General features: G+C 39.1%; 1 protein-coding gene across 2 annotated transcripts in view; it reads left to right on the plus strand.

The window, feature by feature from the left end:
• Lrch3 (leucine-rich repeats and calponin homology (CH) domain containing 3) overlaps window positions 1-19,674 on the plus strand; it is a 121,672-nt gene that overhangs the window by 56,569 nt on the left and 45,429 nt on the right. For both annotated transcript variants that reach the window (XM_013019419.1, XM_013019420.1), the window contains exons 9-13: window positions 1,978-2,123; window positions 7,110-7,186; window positions 12,872-12,923; window positions 13,626-13,775; window positions 19,339-19,389. In XM_013019419.1, the coding sequence (XP_012874873.1) occupies window positions 1,978-2,123; window positions 7,110-7,186; window positions 12,872-12,923; window positions 13,626-13,775; window positions 19,339-19,389 (476 nt within the window). The remainder of the gene's footprint in view (window positions 1-1,977; window positions 2,124-7,109; window positions 7,187-12,871; window positions 12,924-13,625; window positions 13,776-19,338; window positions 19,390-19,674) is intronic.

The raw sequence follows: 19,674 nt of genomic DNA on the forward strand, positions 1-19,674 counted from the left end.
TTTTTTTTCTTTTTGCTTATGTGGTGCTGAGGAATCGAACCCAGGGCCTCAGGCATGCAAGGCAAGCGCTCTACCACTGAGCCACCTTCCCAGCCCCTGATGTTGCTTTCTTGAGAAATGATCATAATATAAATGATTAAATAAATTGCAGCACATTGTCAAAATACATTTATGAACCTTGTTTCTGACATAGTTGTAGACACAGCCTTTCATCCTTTTAGCTATTAATAATAACTCAAGGGCTGGAAATGTGGATTAGTGGTAGAGTGCTTGCCTAGCATGTATGAAGCCCTAGGTTAGATTCCTCAGTACCACATATACAGAAAAGGCCAGACGTGCCGCTGTGGCTCAAATGGTAGAGTTGAGCAAGTGCTAGCCTTGAGCAAAAGAAGCTCAAGGACTGCCCAGGCCTGATGATAATAATAATAATAATAACTCAAAATTTGTTCTTCTTTTTTGGGGGGTAGAGGGGGAGCCAAGACTATGAGCTTGAACTCAGGAGGACTGGATGCTGTCCTTGAACTCTTATGTTCAAGGCTTTGCCACTTGAGCCATAACTCTGCTTCTGGCTTTTTGGTGGTTAATTGGAGATAAGAGTCTCACAGATCTTCCTTCCTGGGCTGGCTTTGAACCCCGATCTTCAGATCTTAGTCTCCTGAGTAGTTAGGATTCTAGGCATGAGCCACTGGCATCTGGCTAAAATTCATGTTTAGTATTAATTGCAATAAAAAATTTTATAAAAATGGAATCAGAAGACTAGATTGAGAAATAAACTCCAAATTTACTGTTCCCAGAAATTGCAGATTTTAAGCAGTTTATGGGATATTATACAATTATGTTTAGAATTTAATGCATCTTTGGAGAAACCACTTTAGCATAAAGATTTTTCCTAGCATATGTATACCAATTTAACTAGTTACTAAAACTTAAGCTTTAAACTTAAAAATAATAGGGCATTTCAAACTTAGCAGGTGAAATGATACATGGCTATATCTTGTTTCTATGATTCTCTACTCTGAAACATCTAGAGAAGAAAAAATTCCTCAAACAATTTTTTTCTTTCCCAAATTGCTATAAAATAGTTATAATTTTAGGCTCTAGTAAATAATTTTGTGAATGGGAAAAATCATTGTTCTAAACATGGTTTTTATTTGGGGGGAAGAAAACTGGACTACAGTTATAGGAAGGAAATAGTAGTCAATAACTGTCTCAAAGTTTAGTTTCTTCCTACCCTCTTTTTTTTTTATTGCCTTTTACTTTCTTTTGAGGTTACCATATAAGGTTTTCTTTCTGTCAGATTCCCAGTATGATTATGAAACCTTTAACTCAAACAGGAAAAGAAGATGCAGCCATATGTGGTGATGCATACCTTTATCCCTGCTGGAGACAGGAAGAGGATTATGAGTTTGATACCATAGTGACTTCTAGGTCAGCCAGAGTTACAGGGAGCAAGACCCAGTTTCAAAAAAATAAAGGGTCCAGGCATAGCTCAGTGGTAGAGCACTTGCCTAATAGAGGTGAGGCGCTGAATTTAATCCCAAGTAATAAATAAATAGTTAGATAGTAGACAAAAAGAAAATGCATTATCAAAATGAATTCAGCAAACAAATATGTTGCTTAAAAAAAAGAAAATATAGCCTTCATTCTTTAAAAATTAGACTTTTCTGACTCATAAACTCAAATTGTCTTATCTAAAACACTGAAAAGATGTTTAATGTAAAATGAAATATTAAAGATGAATATTTTAGTAATTACAGTTAAATTACATTCTTTACTGAATTAGAACTAAGGTTTTTCAAAAGCCTATATTTGTGAGTGACTATAAACTGAATAATGAAGGATTATATAATTTAAACTTGTCATTCTGTCTACTTTCAGAATAGAACATATGGGAAGTAGAGAAAGTAATTTAAATGAATGCCTTTTATTCAGTATCTTTGAATGTTTTTTCCCCATGTCTGTGTGTGTTGTGTATAGTGGAACATGACCTAGATCAGATCGACTACATTGACAGCTGTACTGCAGAAGAAGAGGATGAGGTTAGACAACGCAAGGTTCTGGACTCAGACAGCCTCAGTTCACAGTTTATGGCCTATATTGAACAACGGCGAATCTCTCATGAGGTAGTATAACCATTTAAACCTAACTATGCTGCTGTTTCCTAGAAAAACAAGATACATCTTGGTCATTTTCCTGGTTTGTTACTTTATGCCTGATTGTTTTATCATGTTCACTTCTGACTTTAAGTCTTAGATTTTTTTCAGATTTATTCGGAAAGTCAGATAATAATCTCAAACAAGCTTTAGGTTAACTTTGGAGTAAGAAGACAGATTTCATTATTTTTGAAGAAGAAATTAAAGGATTTTAAAGAGTAAACCAAAGCCTTTCAAGAAAATACAAAGAACGGGCTGGGAAGGTGGCTCAGTGGTAGAGCGCTTGCCTTGCATGCATGAGGCCCTGGGTTCAATTCCTCAACACCACATAAGCGAAAAAAAGTTAGAAGTGGTGCTGTGACTCAAGTGGTAGAGTGCTAGCCTTGAGCTGAAGAGCTGAGGGACAGCACCCAGGCCCAGAGTTCAGGCCCCACGACAGGACCCAAAAAAAAGGAAACTACAAAGAAATATGCTGTTTTCTTTGATTTGATTTGTTTTTCTGGCAATTTTGGTATTTTCTTTCTTTCTTTTTTTTTGCATTTTGCTTTCTTATTGTTACTAGCAAGTAAATCATGGTTTAATGATTGGTAATTGATTAAGATATAAACCAAAAGTTGACTTGTGAACCAATCTACAGCCAACCCAAAGACTATTTCTAATAAGCTTAATTATATTGACTCTTTTATCCTATGTTAACAGAATATAAATTGTTCACTATTAAAATTCTTGGGTGTCTCTTGCAATGAGTGGAGTGTTGAACTGCTGGAGAAAACAAATGAGCATTCAGCCCACTGCAGGATCTCTGCCAATTCCCTAAGGGGCTGGAGTAGAATAGCATTCTTCAGTGTATCTAGTCAGCGTAATAAAATGGCTCCATTTTAGTGTGTGTGCTGTTGATGTCTGGAGTTCATCCCAGGCTCTAAACAGGTTATTTGAGAGACATTTTGGGGCCTTTTTGGAGAATGATGTATTTAGTCTCTAGAAATAAAGAATTCATCACATCAAGTGGGACATGTTATAGAGAGATGTTATCAATTTTTAAAGGGGATTCTGGGGTTTTCCTAACTGAAGGGCTTTTGAACCCAGTATTTTTTGTTGGTGTTCAAAAGATACTCTTTTATTTAAAATTGTATAAATAAAATCCTGCAACCCAGAGATACTAGTAGACAAGATGATTGATGAAAGTGCTTCTGGTTCAGTCTCTTCACCTCTCTGCTGGAGTGAGAAACTACTTTGCAATAAAATGAATAGCATATTTTTATGTGTATAATCTGTTCCTGGGGCTTGAACTCAGGGCTTGGGTGTTATCTTTGAGCTCCTTTTGCTCAAGGCTAGCACTGTACTACTTTGAGCCACAATTCCACTTCCAGTTTTCTGATGGGTAATTGCAGATAAGACACTCAAACAGACTATCCTCCCAGGCTGTCTTTGAATCGTGAACCTCAGATCTCAGTCTCTAAGTAGCTAAGTTACAGGAATGAGCCACTGGTGCCCAGCTTAATAATGCCTTATCTTTTAAAATGTCCATTTTTCATTTCTTGTGGCCTTTTTCTTTAATAGTTTTTTTTTTTTTTTTTTTTTTTGGTCGTGGGGCTTGAACTCTGGGCCTGGGCACTGTCCCTCAGCTCTTCAGCTCAAGGCGAGGGCTCTACCACTTGAGCTACAGCGCCACTTCCAGTTTTCTGGTGGTTTATTGGAGATAGGAGTCTCACGGTCTCTCCTGCCGGGGCTGGCTTTGAACCTCGATCCTGAGATCTCAGCCTCCTGAGTAGCTAGGATTACAGGCGTGAGCCACCAATGCCCGACTTTTAATAGTTTTATTATTAATTCAGTTGTATAAATGGGGATATCTACTTAACCTGAAAATACTTACTATGCTACTATGAAAAATTCTGCATTTCTTTATCCCATATATTGGCTCTTTTATAATAGTATTTTCAAGTTCTAGCTACCTATTATTTATGGCAGTTTTTTATGATTCTGTGTCATAGATCTGTTTATGATTTTTTTGTCATAAATTGAGAAATATGTGAAAATATGATGCAGGATTTTCAGATGACTTAACAGTCAGTGAAAAAATACCATTTTTTAAATTCCTGAATACTGTTTAAAACATTATTTTAAAAAACTAGCCTATTTGAGATATTGCTCCTATTATTTCATTTTAATGCCTCTTACATCTATAGACCACTCCTGCATCAATAGAGTATGATATATACTTACTTTTAAATTGACTCAATGATGTAGATTTTAGAAATTCCATGTATTTCTTGCAGCTATTTTAGATAAATACCAAATCATAAAACCAACATAGTGAATAATGATAGAATACTAGGATTTGTGCATAAACAAGATGACATGGTCAGAAACTATTCTCTCAGTATTTCAGATTGTAGGCCAGATGCTGGTGCTCAAGAAGCTGAGATATGAAGATTGCAGTTGGAAGCTAGCCTGGACAGGAAAGCTTATGAGACTCTTTAATTCCAATTAGCTACCAAAAAAAAAACTTGGAAGTGGAGCTGTGATTCAAGTGAACATTAACCTTGAACATAAAAGCTCCAGAACAGCACCCAGGCCCTGGCTCAAGCCCCAGAATGGGAGGGAGAGAGGGAAGGAGGGAGGGAGGGAGAGAAGGAAGGAAGGAAGGAAGGAAGGAAGGAAGGAAGGAAGGAAGGAAGGTTGTATTGCATCTATAGATTCTCATTTGACAAAATATTGTGGTACCCTTTTTTTTTTGCTGGTCCTAGAGCTTGAACTCAGGGCTGGGGCACTATCCTTGAGCCTCTCTGTGCTCAAGGCTAGTGTTCTACCACTTGAGCCACAGCACCACTTCCAGCTTTTTCTGTTTATGTGGTACTGAGGAATAGAGCCCAAGGCTTCATGCATGCTAGGCAAGCACTCTACTAATAAGCCACATTCCCAGCCCCTGTGGTAGCTTTTAAGTAGTGTTATACATCTACAAAATGGAGAAGACACATTTTGAAAGATCAAATCTTGGAGTCTTTATTAAAAGGCTGGTGACTGTATGTATGGTGGACACCTGTCTCAAAGACCAGTAGCCAGCAAGTATACTTAGGAGACTTAGCCATGAAGGCCAGAGAGCAAAGAAAGAACAAAAAAATATATCAACAAACCAATTCAGCTCCAATGGGGAGCTGAAGTGGAATACCATGGTGACCTGAGAAGAGAAGGAGACAGGACACAGACACAGAGACATGTGGCATGACGTAATGGTATCTGAGCTGATCTGGGCCTAAATAGGGTCAGGTCAGGGGGCAAGGTCACAGGAAACTGGAGTCCCAGGCGCTGGACTGTCAGGTTTAGTAACCTATCATCCAGGTCCCCACCCCTTCCTCCAGCGATTCAGGCATCCTATCACCTGGAAGATGGGGGCTTCTCCTTCCCCAACCATGAAGACAAGATGCCAGATCTTACCATCTACCATGTGGCCAAGATGGCACTGACCCAGACCCAATTTCCCTACTTCAGTAATACCTTGATTTATCATTCTATTTCTCATCCTATGGGTCTATCACGTAAGCCAGCTTCATTTTCTTCAGTCATGCTTTTGAAAATGACCTCTACCTCTTACTTTATAAATAAATTATGTTGATAATAATATTTTTTAAATTTAGACATTGTATTTTACCATAGAAATAACCTCTTTATTGATGTTCTGCCAACATCCCAGGACTATCTGTTTAACTGATAAGAGACAGTTGTTTTTATTGTTGTTTATTTTTGCCAGTCCTGGGGCTTGAACTCTGTTCCTGAGCTTCTTTTGCTCAAGGCTAGCACTCTACCACTTGAGCCACAACACCACTTCCAGCTTTTTCTGTTTATGTGGTACTGAGGAGTCGAACCCAGGATTTCATGCATACTAGGCAAACACTCTACCACTAAGCCACATTCCCAGCTCAAGAGACAGTTTTTGGTAGTGTGAAAGTAATAAATAATCTGCCCTCCAGGTGTCAATGACTCATGCCTATAATTCTAGTAACTCAGGAGGCTGAGATTTGAGGATCAAGTTTCAAAGCCAACCTGGGCTAAGTCTTCAAAACTTTTATCTCCAAATAACAAGCAAAAAGCCAGACATGAAGGCATGGCTCAAGTGGTAGAGTGCTAGCCATAAGTAAAAAAGCTGAGCAAAAGATATAATCTGCCCAGTAAACTCTCTATTACTCCATATGTTCAAGAAAAACTGAACAAATCTTGGTGTAGGGTATAGAGGAACTCCTGTCCTAGGTAGAAGCTTGAGATAGAGAACTTACAAGTTCCTTTCTTAGCCAGGCACTGAAGGCTCATGTCTGTAATCCTCGCTACTCAGGAGTCTGAGATCTGAGGATCATAATTTGAAGCTAGCCCAGCCAGGAAAATCTGTCTATGAGATTCACATCTCCAATTAACCACCAGAAAACTGAAAGTGGTAATCTGGCTCAAAGTTTGGCTCAGAGCAAAAGAGCGAAAGAGCTCAGGGACGGCACTTGGGCCCTGAGTTTAAGCCCCAGGACTAGCAAAAAGAAAAGGACCTTTCTTATTTTTAGTAAATCTTACTATTTTTAGTCATGATCATTTTTATAGTACAATGAGAAATAAACCTTTTTTGTAAATAATCTATCTTTAGGTTATATTTTATCAAAGTGTATGCAAGATAGCCTGAAATGCTATTTCATTTCGTTTTGGTTTGTTTGTTTTGAGACAGGGTATTATTACATTATATAGCCCAGATTGGCATTAAACTCACAATCTTCCTGCCTTAGCTTCTCAAGTGCTATGATTTTAGGCATCTGCCATCATGCTACAATTCCTTTAAACATAAAGCTCACACTTAAAGATTCTATTAAAATAATCTTTTAGTAATATACAAATTCCTAAATGCCAAGTTGGGTATAAATAATTTAATAATATAATCACAGTATTCTCTATATATATTTATACCTTTTGTTGTTGTTCTAGGGTTCACCAATAAAGCCAGTAGCCATTAGGGAGTTTCAAAAATCAGAAGACATGAGAAGATACTCACAGCAAAACAGGTTTGAGCAAGCAATTTTTTTACTTCTGTCTTAAAACTCAGTAGGAAGAATGAAGTAATTTTGGTTTGTGTACAACCAAATATAATGAAGTTGTTTAGAAACTGTAAGTTTTAGAGATCATTTACTTAAAACTGGGTCACAGTGTGTTTTTGTGATTGTACCATAAAAACAAACCACAATTGATTTGATTTGATTCCAAAATGCAAATTACCTAAACCATTACTTTTACAGTTAACTGATTTGAAGGTAGTTAATAGTAATGAAATTTTGTGCCAATAATGTGTGGATTCATGCATAAGGAGAGTATAAAGATTTTCATAAGTTTTTTTCTCCTTTGGGGCTTAAGCTCAGGGTCTGGGTGCTGTCCCCGAGCTTTTGTTTTCAAGACTCATGCTCACCCACTTGAGCCACAGCTCCACTTCTGTCTTCTTTGGTGCTTAATTGGAGATAAAAGTCTCATAAGTTTTCCTGCCTTGGTTGTCTTTGAATGGTGATCCTTAGATCTTAGCCTCCTGAGTAGCTAAGGATTATAAGGCATGAGCTACTAGTGCCCAGTCAGTCATCTATTTTTTTAAATTTACTTTTATTATTAAGGTGTTGTATAGAGGAATTACTATTTCATAAGTCAGGTAATGAACACATTTCTTTCTTTTTTTTCTTTTTGGTCGGTTGTGGGCCTTGAACTCTGGGTCTGGACGCTGTCCTTCAACTTTTCAGCTCAAGGCGAGCATTCTACCACTGAGCCACAGTGCTACTTCCGGTTTTCTGACTGGTTTATTGGAGATAAGAGTCTCACAGAGTTTCTTACCCGGGCTGGCTTTGAACTTCAATCCTCAGATCTCTGCCTGCTGAGTAGCTAGGATTACAGGCATTAGTCACCAGCACCTAGCTACACATCTTTTTTGAGACAGTATCACCCCTTCCTTTGCTTTCTCCCAGTTTCCCCCCTCATCCCTGCCCACAAATTACATAGGTCATTTTTTATATAGTATATATTGAATAGCATGAATTATATTTGTTCACCCTTCCTCCTTCCCTTTCTGCATACTTCTTTGTCCCCCTCCCAAAAGGGGGTGGGTAACCCAAAGCAAAAACAAACCACCACTACCCCAACAACAACAAAAACAGAAAATCCCATGTTTCTGTTTCCTGGAATTCCCAGTGTTCAGAGCGTTTATACCTTTGTGTTCTTCTGTTTGTGTGTGAATGCTTAGAGTCCTAGGTTATCATGTAGGTTATATTTTAGATCTAGCTTCTACATATAAGAGAAAACATGCCATTTGTCTCTCTGGGCTTGGCTTACCTTGCTTAGCATGATTTGTTCTAGGCCCATCAGTTTCCCTGCACATGGCATTATTTTATTTTCTGATGGATGAGTAAAATTCCATTGTGTATGTATACCACATTTTATTGAACTACATATCTACTGTAGGGCATCTGGACTGCTTGCATAACTTGGCTATTGCGAGTACAATATTCCTTTTTTTTTTTAGTATTTTATTAATTATAAAGGCGATACACAGAGAGGTTACAGTTATATAAACCAGGTACAATCTTCCATTTTTAACTTGCATTTTTGACTGGATAGCCAGAGAAGATAGAGATAATGTTAGATATTGTCTCTCCTGTTTCAACTAGCATGATTTTTCCACTAAGTGTCTGTTTCTAAAATTGCTTGATTGTTAAGAATACTGCTTCTCATTCTTGAATTCCAAAAGGTTTCTTGTTATAAACTATATCACAGTGGTTGAGTATTTTTCAGCCTTTAGTTCTTTGTCTCCTCTTTATTTTTATGAAGTCTTAAATCAGTATACTTGACATCATCTGTTGTTAAATGACAACAAATTTATTACATAGGAACTGTCATACATCATGTTTTATATTTCACAATGTATTAAAGTTGTCTTAGGAATCACATTTTAAAGTTGTCTCAGGAACCACACCAGTGGCTCATACCTATAATCCTTGCTACTCAGAAGACAGATCTGGAAGATCAGGATTATAAGCCAGTTGAGGCTCTCTGAGGGTCTCTGAGGCTCTGTGACTAAATAACTAGCAAAAAGCCAACCAAGTGGCATGGCTCAAGTGGTAGAACACTAGGCATGAGTGTGAGGCCCTGCATCAAACCTCAATACCGTTACACATGCAAAAAAAGAACTATCTTTTGGACAGTGATGTGGATAGAATGCAGAAAATATGGGAAGAATAATGTAAGAAAAGCGAAAGAAAATCGCCACTTGGCCTTTTATGTTGTAATTATTTCTTAATTTTTTTTTAAATTTTTCATGCTTTGAAAATTATCTCAGAATGGCTTTTTAGTTGCTATATACTTAAATCAAGCATATGGTATTTGGAGAACCCAATCTCATGCACAGTTCCTGTTACATTTATTTACCAACCTTGGACAAACCTCAGCTTTGTCTCTTATCATTACTTCCTGTTTCCATCATAAGTGAAACTGAAGATCGCTATGATTTAGTAGAAACTCTCAAGTTAAAAAGCCAGCACTTGGGCTGGGATGTAGCTCAGTGGCAAAGTGCTTGCTTAGTAAGTGCAACGTCCTGGGGTTCGATCCCCAGTACCAAAAAAGAAAAGACAAAAAAAAAAAAGCCAGCACTCTTAATCAATTATCTTATATACCAGTTTTCTAATGCCTGTTACCAATTTAGTGGTTTAAAATAACATCTCTATATTACATCTTCTATAATATAGAAGTCTAGGCAGGTTCACTTGGATATAAAGTCAATGTGTTGGCTGGCCTGGATTCATATCTGGAGAACCTGGGGGAGAATCCATTTTCAGATTTGAACATGCTCTTGGCAGAGTTCAATTCCATGAAACTATAGAACTGAAATCCCCCTTTATTTGTAGCTCTTGACTGGGAACCATTCTCACATTCTACCCACATTCCTTGGTTCCTGGCCCCTTCCTGTTCAAGACAGGAATAGTAAACTGAACTCTTCTGGCATTTTAAATCTTTCTCATTTTACCCATGTCACAAACTCTTGGTTTTTCTTTTGTTTTTAAGGGCTTGTGTTTAAGGTTAACTGATGAGTAACATTAATTTCATCTGCAAAGATCCTTCACAAATAATGCAGTATATTTCATAGGAATAAGAGCAAGAGTCAGAGATGATGAGACTCAGACTGCCTAACATGCTTTAATCCAAATTCCTGTTTTTACATCTGTTTTAGATTCAAACACGAATCTGTGGTACTTTAGCAATACATTTAAATGTTAGTTTTATTTTAATCAGCATTTTATATGTTTCCATTGAAAAGTTATTCAAGTGTTTTATCTGCCACAGTGCTAGAAACCAAATCCATAGTTCTTTTATAATTAGATATTTCAAATTACTAAAGCTTATACAGTCCTTGCATCAGAACCCCATACATTAAAGACAAGTGAAGCTAGAGCTGTTATTATTTTTTTTGGGGGGGGGGTATGGTCGTGGGCCTGAACTCTGGGCCTGGGCGCTGTCCCTCAGCTCTTCAGCTCAAGGCTAGCACTCTACCACTTGAGCCACAGCACCACTTCCGGCTTTTTTCTTTTCTTATGTGGTGCTGAGGAATCGAATCCAGGGCCTCAGGCATGCAAGGCAAGCGCTCTACCACTGAGCCACCTTCCCAGCCCTAAAGCTGTTATTTTAAGGTTGTTTTGTCTTTCTGGTGGTAGGGGGTGTGCACACAACCATGCACACACCTGTGCACTAGTACTGGGGCACTATTCCTGAGGATTTTTTGCTCAAGACTAAGTGTCTACCACTTGAGTCAAAATTCTACTTCTGTCTTTTTGCTGGTTAGTTGGAGCTGAGAACCCTATGGACTTTCCTGCCCTGACTGGCTTTGAGCCATGATACTCAGATTTCAGCCTCCTGAGTAGCTAGAATTGCATGAACCACCAGTTCCCAGCTTCTAGGTTCTTACTCATTAACCTATTTCAATGTAAAATTTAAGGGGCTTGAACTTTCACTGAAGATGATACCTAAATCCCCATTCTTGCTAAATCCCCACGCCAGAGTGGGGATTTAGTACCTAAAGTAATTGGCACGTAGCAGGTATGTATTTAAAAACTGAGAAATAAGGGCTGGGAAGTTGGCTCAGTGGTAGAGCGCTTGCCTTGCATGCCTGAGGCCCTGGGTTCAATTCCTCAGCACCACATAAGCAAAAACAAAAAAGCCGGAAGTGGCGCTGTGGCTCAAGTGGTAGAGCACTAGCCTTGAGCTGAAGGGCTGAGGGACAGTGCTCAGGCCCAGAGTTCAGACCCCACAACCGGACCAAAAAAAAAAAAAACTGAGAAATAAATATGTATATATTGATTTTTCAGCTTCACTAGTTATTGGCTCATCTTTTTCTTAAGAATAAAAATCAGGAAGTGGTGCTGAATGAAAAAGCTCAGTGCCTAGGCCCTGAGTTCTAACCCATAACCAATGAAAATAAAAATTAAGCCAGGCGCCGATGGCTCATGCCTATAATCCTAGCTACTTATGAGGCTGAGATCTGAGGATCAGGTTCAAAGCCAGCCCAGGCAGGGAAAGTCTGTGAGACTCTTATCTCCAATAAACCACCAGAAAACCGGAAGTGTCGCTGTGGCTCAAGTGGCAGAGTGCTAGCCTTGAGCTGAAGAGCTGAGGGACAGTGGCCCGGCCCTGGGAGTTCAAGCCCCATGACTGACAAAATAAAATAATAAAAATGAAAATGAACAGAATCTTTATTTTCATTATTAAAATAGGTTTATCAGTTGAAAATAAGAATAGAAATGCTATCAGATGCTGGTGGTTCATGCCTGTAATTCTGGCTACTCGAGGCTAAGATCTAAGAATCACAGTTCAAAGCCACCTTAGAGAGGAAAGTCCATGAGACTCTTGTCTCTAATTAATAACCCAAAAAAAGCAATAAGTGGTGCTGTGGCTCAAGTGGTACAGTGATAGCTTTGAAAAAAAAACTCAAGGGGCTGGGAAGGTGGCTCAGTGGTAGAGCGCTTGCCTTGCATGCCTGAGGCCCTGGATTCAATTCCTCAGCACCACATAAGCAAAAAGAAAAAAGTAGCGCTGTGGCTCAAGTTGTAGAGTGCTAGCCTTGAACTGAAGAGCTGAGGGACAGTGGCTAGGCCCAGAGTTCAGGCCCCACGACCGGACCCAAAAAAAAAAAAGAAAAAAAAAGCTCAGGGATACCACTTAGGCCCTGAGTTCAAGTCCCAGGACCAGCACCAGCACCAAAACAAACAAAAAAAGACTAGAAATACTTTACAAGTACAATTAACAGGTTATGTTATTTCAGGTTTCTTTTGATAAAAGTAGATTGTTATATAAAAAGATCTCAACTTACATGTGCCTTGTTTGAATCATGGTAGGAAAGCAGATAATATGTATGTTATAAAGAAATGATAGCCTGTGTAAAGTGATCTCAGCTATCCCTGTATTGTTAGTGTTGGCTCATACAGACAGTTGTTAGCTAGCTACAGAATAATCAATGGTATCATCTCATGAAACATGAGTTGGAAACATCAGGTATTCCTGTGGTTTAATTTAATGAAGTGAGCTCAGGTTTAGAAAATGAAGTTATTCTGTCATTGCTAACTAGACAGCTTGCTTATTGATTGATTGAACGTTACATTAACAATACAAATGTTGCTTGTTTCTAGATGTCTATCTTGTTATCAAATGTTTCTTTTTTTAAAAATCAGGGTTCCAGTTGAGCCATCTTCTCTTTTGTTGCTGTCACCAAGTCACTATCAGGTAATTGTTAATAGATTCACTTATTTATTTGGGTTGTTTTAATTTGCAGTGTGTGTGTGTGTGTGTGTGTGTGTGTGTGTGTGTGTGTGTGTGTGTCTCCCTCTCTCTCTCTCTCTCTCTGGGCCTGGGCTCTGTCCCTCAGTAATTCAGCCCAAGGCTAGCACTCTACCATTTGAGCTACAGTGCCACTTCAGCTTTTTCTGCTTATGTGATGCTGAGGAATAGAACCCAGAGCCTCATGCATGCAAGGCAAGCACTCTACCACTGAACCACCTTTCTAGTCCCTATTCATTTTTTTAAAGTAGTTTTCTTTTATAGCACTTAAGTTGACATTAGTTGACAGATAAGTGCACATGATACTTGCTAACAGTGTAGTAAACACCACACAGAAAATAAATAAGTTGTGTGTGATGCATACCTCTAATTCTAGCACTTGGGAGACTGAGGCAGGATTAGAAGTTTGAGGCTATCCTTGACCATGTGTTCAAGGCCAACTTGGGCTACATAATAAGACCCAGCCTCAGAAAAACCAGAGAGAGAGAAAAAAAAATGTTTTCCTACAATGGTGGTTTTATAAGAAGAGTGTAAACATGGGAAGATTAGTAGTAAACACATTTAAAGAAATGCTATGTGACTGTAAAGTAAGTTACTTGGGTCAGCAGTGGAGAGATGTTAAGTTGCAAAATGATACTGTTGCTCCAGCTTTCACATACAGACCTGGAACTTCATGGGAGAAGAGAACAACTAGTAGAGCGCACTCGGAGAGAGGCCCAGCTTGCTGCCCTACAGTATGAGGAGGAGAAAATACGGACCAAACAGATTCAGAGGGATGCTGTGCTGGACTTCGTCAAGGCAAGTTGTGCTTCTATGTATAGTAAACACTTTTTATTGTTTTCATTGAAGTATTCATTTTTTTGCTCATAGGGAATTTTGACTACTTGTAAACTAATAGAATTTATTATCTTGGGGTTTTTTATTTAGGTGGGCCTAGGTACTGACTGAGCTTTTTTTCTCAGGGCTAGCACTCTACCACTTAAGCCACTGCCCCACTTCCAGATTTTTGGTGGTTAGTTGGAGTCTCATGGCTTTGAACTGCAATCCTTAGATCTCAGCCTCCTGAATAGCTAAGATTACAGGCATGAGCCACCAACACCCAACTTTATCTTACTTTTGGAACTAGCAAGTTGTTATTAGACATAACACTTAACTATACAGCCACCATTTCCTTAGTCTGTAGTCTCATAACAAAGATCATGACAGTGAAAGCGCTGGGTCAACTGTGAAAGTGCCGTTCAGGTACTAAACTAGTATCAACCAACCCCCGACCCCACTTCCTCACTCCAGGAAGTCCACTAAAACCTGACTGCTTCCTTTCCCTCTCTCTCTTCTTTCCTCCTTCCCTCCCTTCATCTCTGCCAGTCATCCTTGATTCTTTTTTGCCCTGATATTCTCCAAACCTACTCTGTTCATTGTCCCAGTTAATGTTTCTTTTCTAACATTTGCCAAATCTACAGTAGCGTCTGAACCTTGTTCATTTTATTTTGCTTGTATGGTTTGAATTCTGAAATTACCTGGGCTTTTAATTCATAAGTAATTGTTTTGGTACCTTTGATGCTTAATACCTACGTTCAAACTCCATCAACAGGAATCAGGATGGCCCTTTCACTACTGTGTCCCTAGAACTCAAGATGAGCCCAAGCTCTACAGATTCTTGTTAAATGAATGATTAAATGAATGACTCTACCACTTGAGTCACAGTGCTACTTCCAGTTTTCTGGTAGTTTATTGGCGTTAAGAGTCTCAGGGAAGCCGGGCACTGGTGGCTCACGCCTGTAATCCTAGCTACTCAGGAGGCTGAGATCTGAGGATATTGGTTCAAAGCCAGCCCGGGCAGGAGAGACCGTGAGACTCCTATCTCCAATAAACCACCAGAAAACCAGAAGTGGCGCTGTAGCTCAAGTGGTAGAGCACTCGCCTTGAGCTGAAGAGCTGAGGGACAGCGCCCAGGCCCAGAGTTCAAGCCCCACGACTGACAAAAAAAAAAAAAAGAGTCTCAGGGAAGCTGGGCGCTGGTGGCTCATGCCTGTAATCCTAGCTACTCAGGAGGCTGAGATCTGAGGATCGTGGTTCAAAGCCAGCCTGGGCAGGAAAGTCCGTAAGACTCTGATCTCCAATAAACCACTAGAAAACCAGAAGTGGCACTGTGGCTCAAGCAGTAGAGAGCTCACCTTGAGCTGAAGAGTGCAGGGACAGCGCCCAAGCCCAGAGTTCAAGCCCCACGACCCACAAAAAAAAAAAAAAAAAAAAAAGAGTCTCAGGGACTCATACTGTACCACTCAGCCCATGAATGACTCACTCTTGACCTCTAAAAACTTTCTCTCATTTTAGGTAAAAACTATCTTTTATGCACGTATCTATTTGTCTTGTGTGATAAATTTGTTTTCAAAGATATCAAGTCTGTGATGAATATCTTACTCTCACTCATTTCCTTGTCATCTCACAAGTTGTACTGCCTATTGTTTTCTATTACAATTTAGGCAAATCACTTAGCCAAGGACAAAAACCAAAATTTGTATGTTTAGAAGCTTGGAAAAGTGATCTCAACTAACTATCTTTTTTTTGGGGGGTCCGGTCATGGGGCCTGAACTCTGGGCCTGGGCGCTGTCCCTCAGCTCTTCAGCTCAAGGCTAGCACTCTACCACTTGTGCCACAGCGCCACTTCCAGCTTTTTTCTTTTTGCTTATGTGGTGCTGAGGAATCGAACCCAGGGCCTCATGCATGCAAGGCAAGCCCTCTACCACTGAGCCAACTTCCCAGCCCTCAACTAACTATCTTATCCCTCATCCTTCCCTGCTTCCTTCTATCTACCCCAGGATGTCGATCTTCTTTCCTATCTTCTTACCTTTTATGAGCAGTAGCCTTATCTAAGACATGCTGTGACACTAGTAGTCATTTTGTTCTGAGCTCCATGACCTTCTTACTATATGTTTGCTCCATACCTAACATTCACATATTCTTTCTCCTAATTTGTCCTTTCCCTTTCCATTTAAATCACGACCTGATTTATTATTGAATAAAAACTTCTGTTAGTCTTGGGGCTTGAACTCTGGGCCTGAGCGCTGTCCCTCAGCTCTTCAGCTCAAGGCTAGCACTCTACCACTTGAGCTATAGCGCCATTTCCAGTTTTCTCATGGTTTATTGGTTTATTGCCCCGGCTGGCTATGAACTGAGATCCTCAGATCTCAGCTTCCTGAGTAGCTAGGATTACAGGCATGAGGCACCGGCACCTTTTATATATATATATATATATATATATATATATATATAGCACTTTTAAAACCAATCAAAATAACTTTTTTTAATCCCTTTGCCTCCCCTCCCCTCTCCAACTGGGACTTGAACTTGGTACCAGACACTTTTGCTCATTGGCTGGCACTCTACCAACTGAGCCATACCTCCAATCCCAAGTCCAGAAGACTTTTATCTTCAATTAACCACTAAAAAGTTAGAAGTATAGCAGTGGCTCAAGTAGTAGAGCACCAGCCTTGAGTGAAAAAGCCAAGTGACAGGGGCTGGGAAGGTGGCTCAGTGGTAGAGCGCTTGCCTTGCATGCATGAGGCCCTGGGTTCGATTCCTCAGCACCACATAAGCAAAAAGAAAAAAGGTGGAAGTGGTGCTGTGGTTCAGGTGGTAGAGCACTAGCCTTGAGCTGAAGAGCTGAAGGACAGCGCCCAGGCCCAGAGTTCAGGCCCCACAGGATGGATGGATGGATGGATGGATAGATGGATGGATGGATACATACATACATACATACATACATACATACATACAATGAAATAATAGAATAAAATAAAATAATAGCACTTAAGGAAAATACCAGATCAGTTAGTGTTTGTATTGAAACATACTTAAGAAAAAATGAACTGGATGAGATAGTGTGGGAGATACTGATAGTAATATTTCCCAAAGTTTACTGAATGTTTATTATGTCCTAAGTACTGTTTGAGCACTTTGCGTGTAGATTACCTTTTGTTGGTCATGGGGCTTGAATTCTGGGCCTGTGCACTGTCCCTGAGCTCTTCAGCTCAAGTCGAGTGTTTCACCACTTGAGCCACAGTGCCACTTCTGGTTTTTGGTTTTCTTGTGGTTAATTAGAGATAAGAGTCTCATAGACTTTCCTGCCTGGGCTGGCTTTGAACAGTGATCCTCAGATCTCAGCCTTCTGAGCAGTTAGGATTACAGGGATGAGCCACTGTCACCCAGCTAGATTAACTCTTCTAATCCTTCCTATGAACTATCAGGAAACTGATGCTTAGGAAAGATAGTATTTTGTGTATATGAATGAATATATGATTTGGAGTTAGAAAGCAATATGACTCTCATTACTCAGCTAAGTGGCAAAGCAAGAATTGTTATAAATCAGGTTGACCTTTTTCTGTAAACATGGTCTCTCAAGAACTGAGAATTAGCTGGGCGCTGGTGGCTCACACCTGTAATCCTTGCTACTCAGGAGGCTGAGATCTGAGGATCACAGTTCAAACCCAGCCTGGGCAGGAACGTCTGTGAGACTCTTTTCTCCAATTAACCACCAGAAAACTGCAAGTTGGTGCTGTGGCTCAAGTGGTAGAGTTGCCTTGAGCTGTAGAGCTGAAGGATAGCATCCAGGCACAGAGTTCAAGCACCACAACTGACCAAAAAAGAAAGAAAAGCTGGGACACTGGTGGCTTATGCCTGTAATCCTAGTTTTACTAAGGAGGCTGAGATCTGAGAATCACAGTTCAAAACCAGCCTGGGTAGAAAAGTTCCCATGAGACTCTTACTCCAGTAACCACTCAAAGACTGGAAGTGGAGCTGTGGCTTAAAGTAATAGAGTGCTAGCCTTTAGCAAAAGAGCTCAGGGACAGTGCCTAGGCCCTGAATTCAAGCCTCATGACTGACAAAACAAGAACAAAAATAAAAAATGAATCAAGAATTAGAATATCTACTGTATCCCATGTACTATTGTATGTCTTTTATATAAGTTAACTTATTTGTCATGCCTTCTGTAGAAGTTCCATCACTAATAAGAGATAGATCACACTAACAGATCAAGACCAAACTCTAATTTCATACAAAAAATTTGATCTTAACAGAAGAGAAGAATTGTATATATTAGCAAAAGAGAAAACACAAAAAGAGAAATACATCTGAAAAAGTAGTCTGCTCGTGTTGAACAAGGTAAAAAAAAAAAGACTACAAGTAGGAAAATGAGATAGAAAGTAACTACACTAATTAAAACAGTGATGCAAAATGAAGCATAAAACTAGATGATTTCTAAGATGCCAAAAAGTTGATAATGTTTCCCAGTGGCAAAAACATAAATTAGAAATATCTGAATTTGGATCCACTTTTACCACTGTCTATATGCTTGACTTTTTGAAAGTTACTGAACCATTCTTCGCCTTTAGTTTATTTAGATGTATAATAACTAGGAAAAAGATCAATTTTATTGTTTTGAGACAGAGTCTTTATAGCCTAGTCAAGTGTTTAATTCCTGATTTTCTTGACTCATTCTCCTGAGCACTAAATGAAGAATGAAATCACTAAAAAGGATTGGGAAAAAAAATGTATTGGGAAAAAGAATGTATGATTTGGAGTTAGAAGACAAGTATGAATCTCTGTGATATTTGTTCTTCTCCTATAACCTCTTTTATCAATTTTCTTAATCTCTGAGTGAATGTGATTATGGTATTTGTTTATAACACTGATACTGTGTTTGAGAATATAGGTGGGTATGATGGTGCATGTCTGTAATCCCAGCACTCAGGAGTCTCAAGCAGGAGGATCACAAGTTCAAGGTTGTCCTACAAGTTATCATGAATACATTGTAAAACACTGAGTACACAGATGTGTGATGTTGGCATCTCCCATAATTCAGAAAATATCAAATGGGAAAAATAGCCAGGTAGTATAGGAAACTGAATTAATTTTTGGATCTATGGAGTGTGAGGTAACAGTAGGATTTCCAAGTAGAGAGTCTGGGCTTACAGTTGAAAATACTTGAGATCTAGCTCATAGAAAGCTAGAGTTGTTAGCATTGATATGTAAGAATATTAAGAGAGATATAGTGATAGATCTATAGTGTATGATAAGTATGTATATAAATATAGTTTTTATTTATAAATTTATATATGTAAATATATAAACAAATAATTACACAAATAAGCTGGCATAGTTTGTTGCTTTTTTATTTAAGATATTTATTTGAGATATTTATTTAAGATATTTTATTTGAGCTATGCAAGTGAGGGGAAAACATCTTGACTAGTAAGTAGCTCTAGAAAAACAGTATATACAAGAAATTAGTGTGACTATTTCAGGAGAGAAATGATCATTTTCTATATTCCAGATTCTAACCAACTTTTTTTTTTAATAGCAAAAAACATCACAAAGTCCACAAAAAAATCTATCCCCCATAGACAGTGAGGTAAGTCTGTGTAATCACTTTTTCTTTGGAATTGACATGAAATGTTTTGCATGTGATTTATTGTGTTTTCAGTGATTAAAATACTGCTTTTGGGGGCTGGGAAGGTGACTCAGTGGTAGAGTGCTTGCCTTGCAAGCCTGAGGCCCTGGGTTCGATTCCTCAGCACCACATAAGCAAAAAAGAAAAAAGCTGGAAGTGGCGCTGTAGCTCAAGTGGTAGAGCGCTAGCCTTGAGCTGAAGAGCTGAGGGACAGCACCCAGGCCCAGAGTTCAGGCCCCACAACCG

The sequence above is a fragment of the Dipodomys ordii genome, unplaced genomic scaffold (genome assembly GCF_000151885.1).
Source record: "Dipodomys ordii isolate 6190 unplaced genomic scaffold, Dord_2.0 Scaffold45, whole genome shotgun sequence".
NCBI lineage: Eukaryota > Metazoa > Chordata > Mammalia > Rodentia > Heteromyidae > Dipodomys > Dipodomys ordii.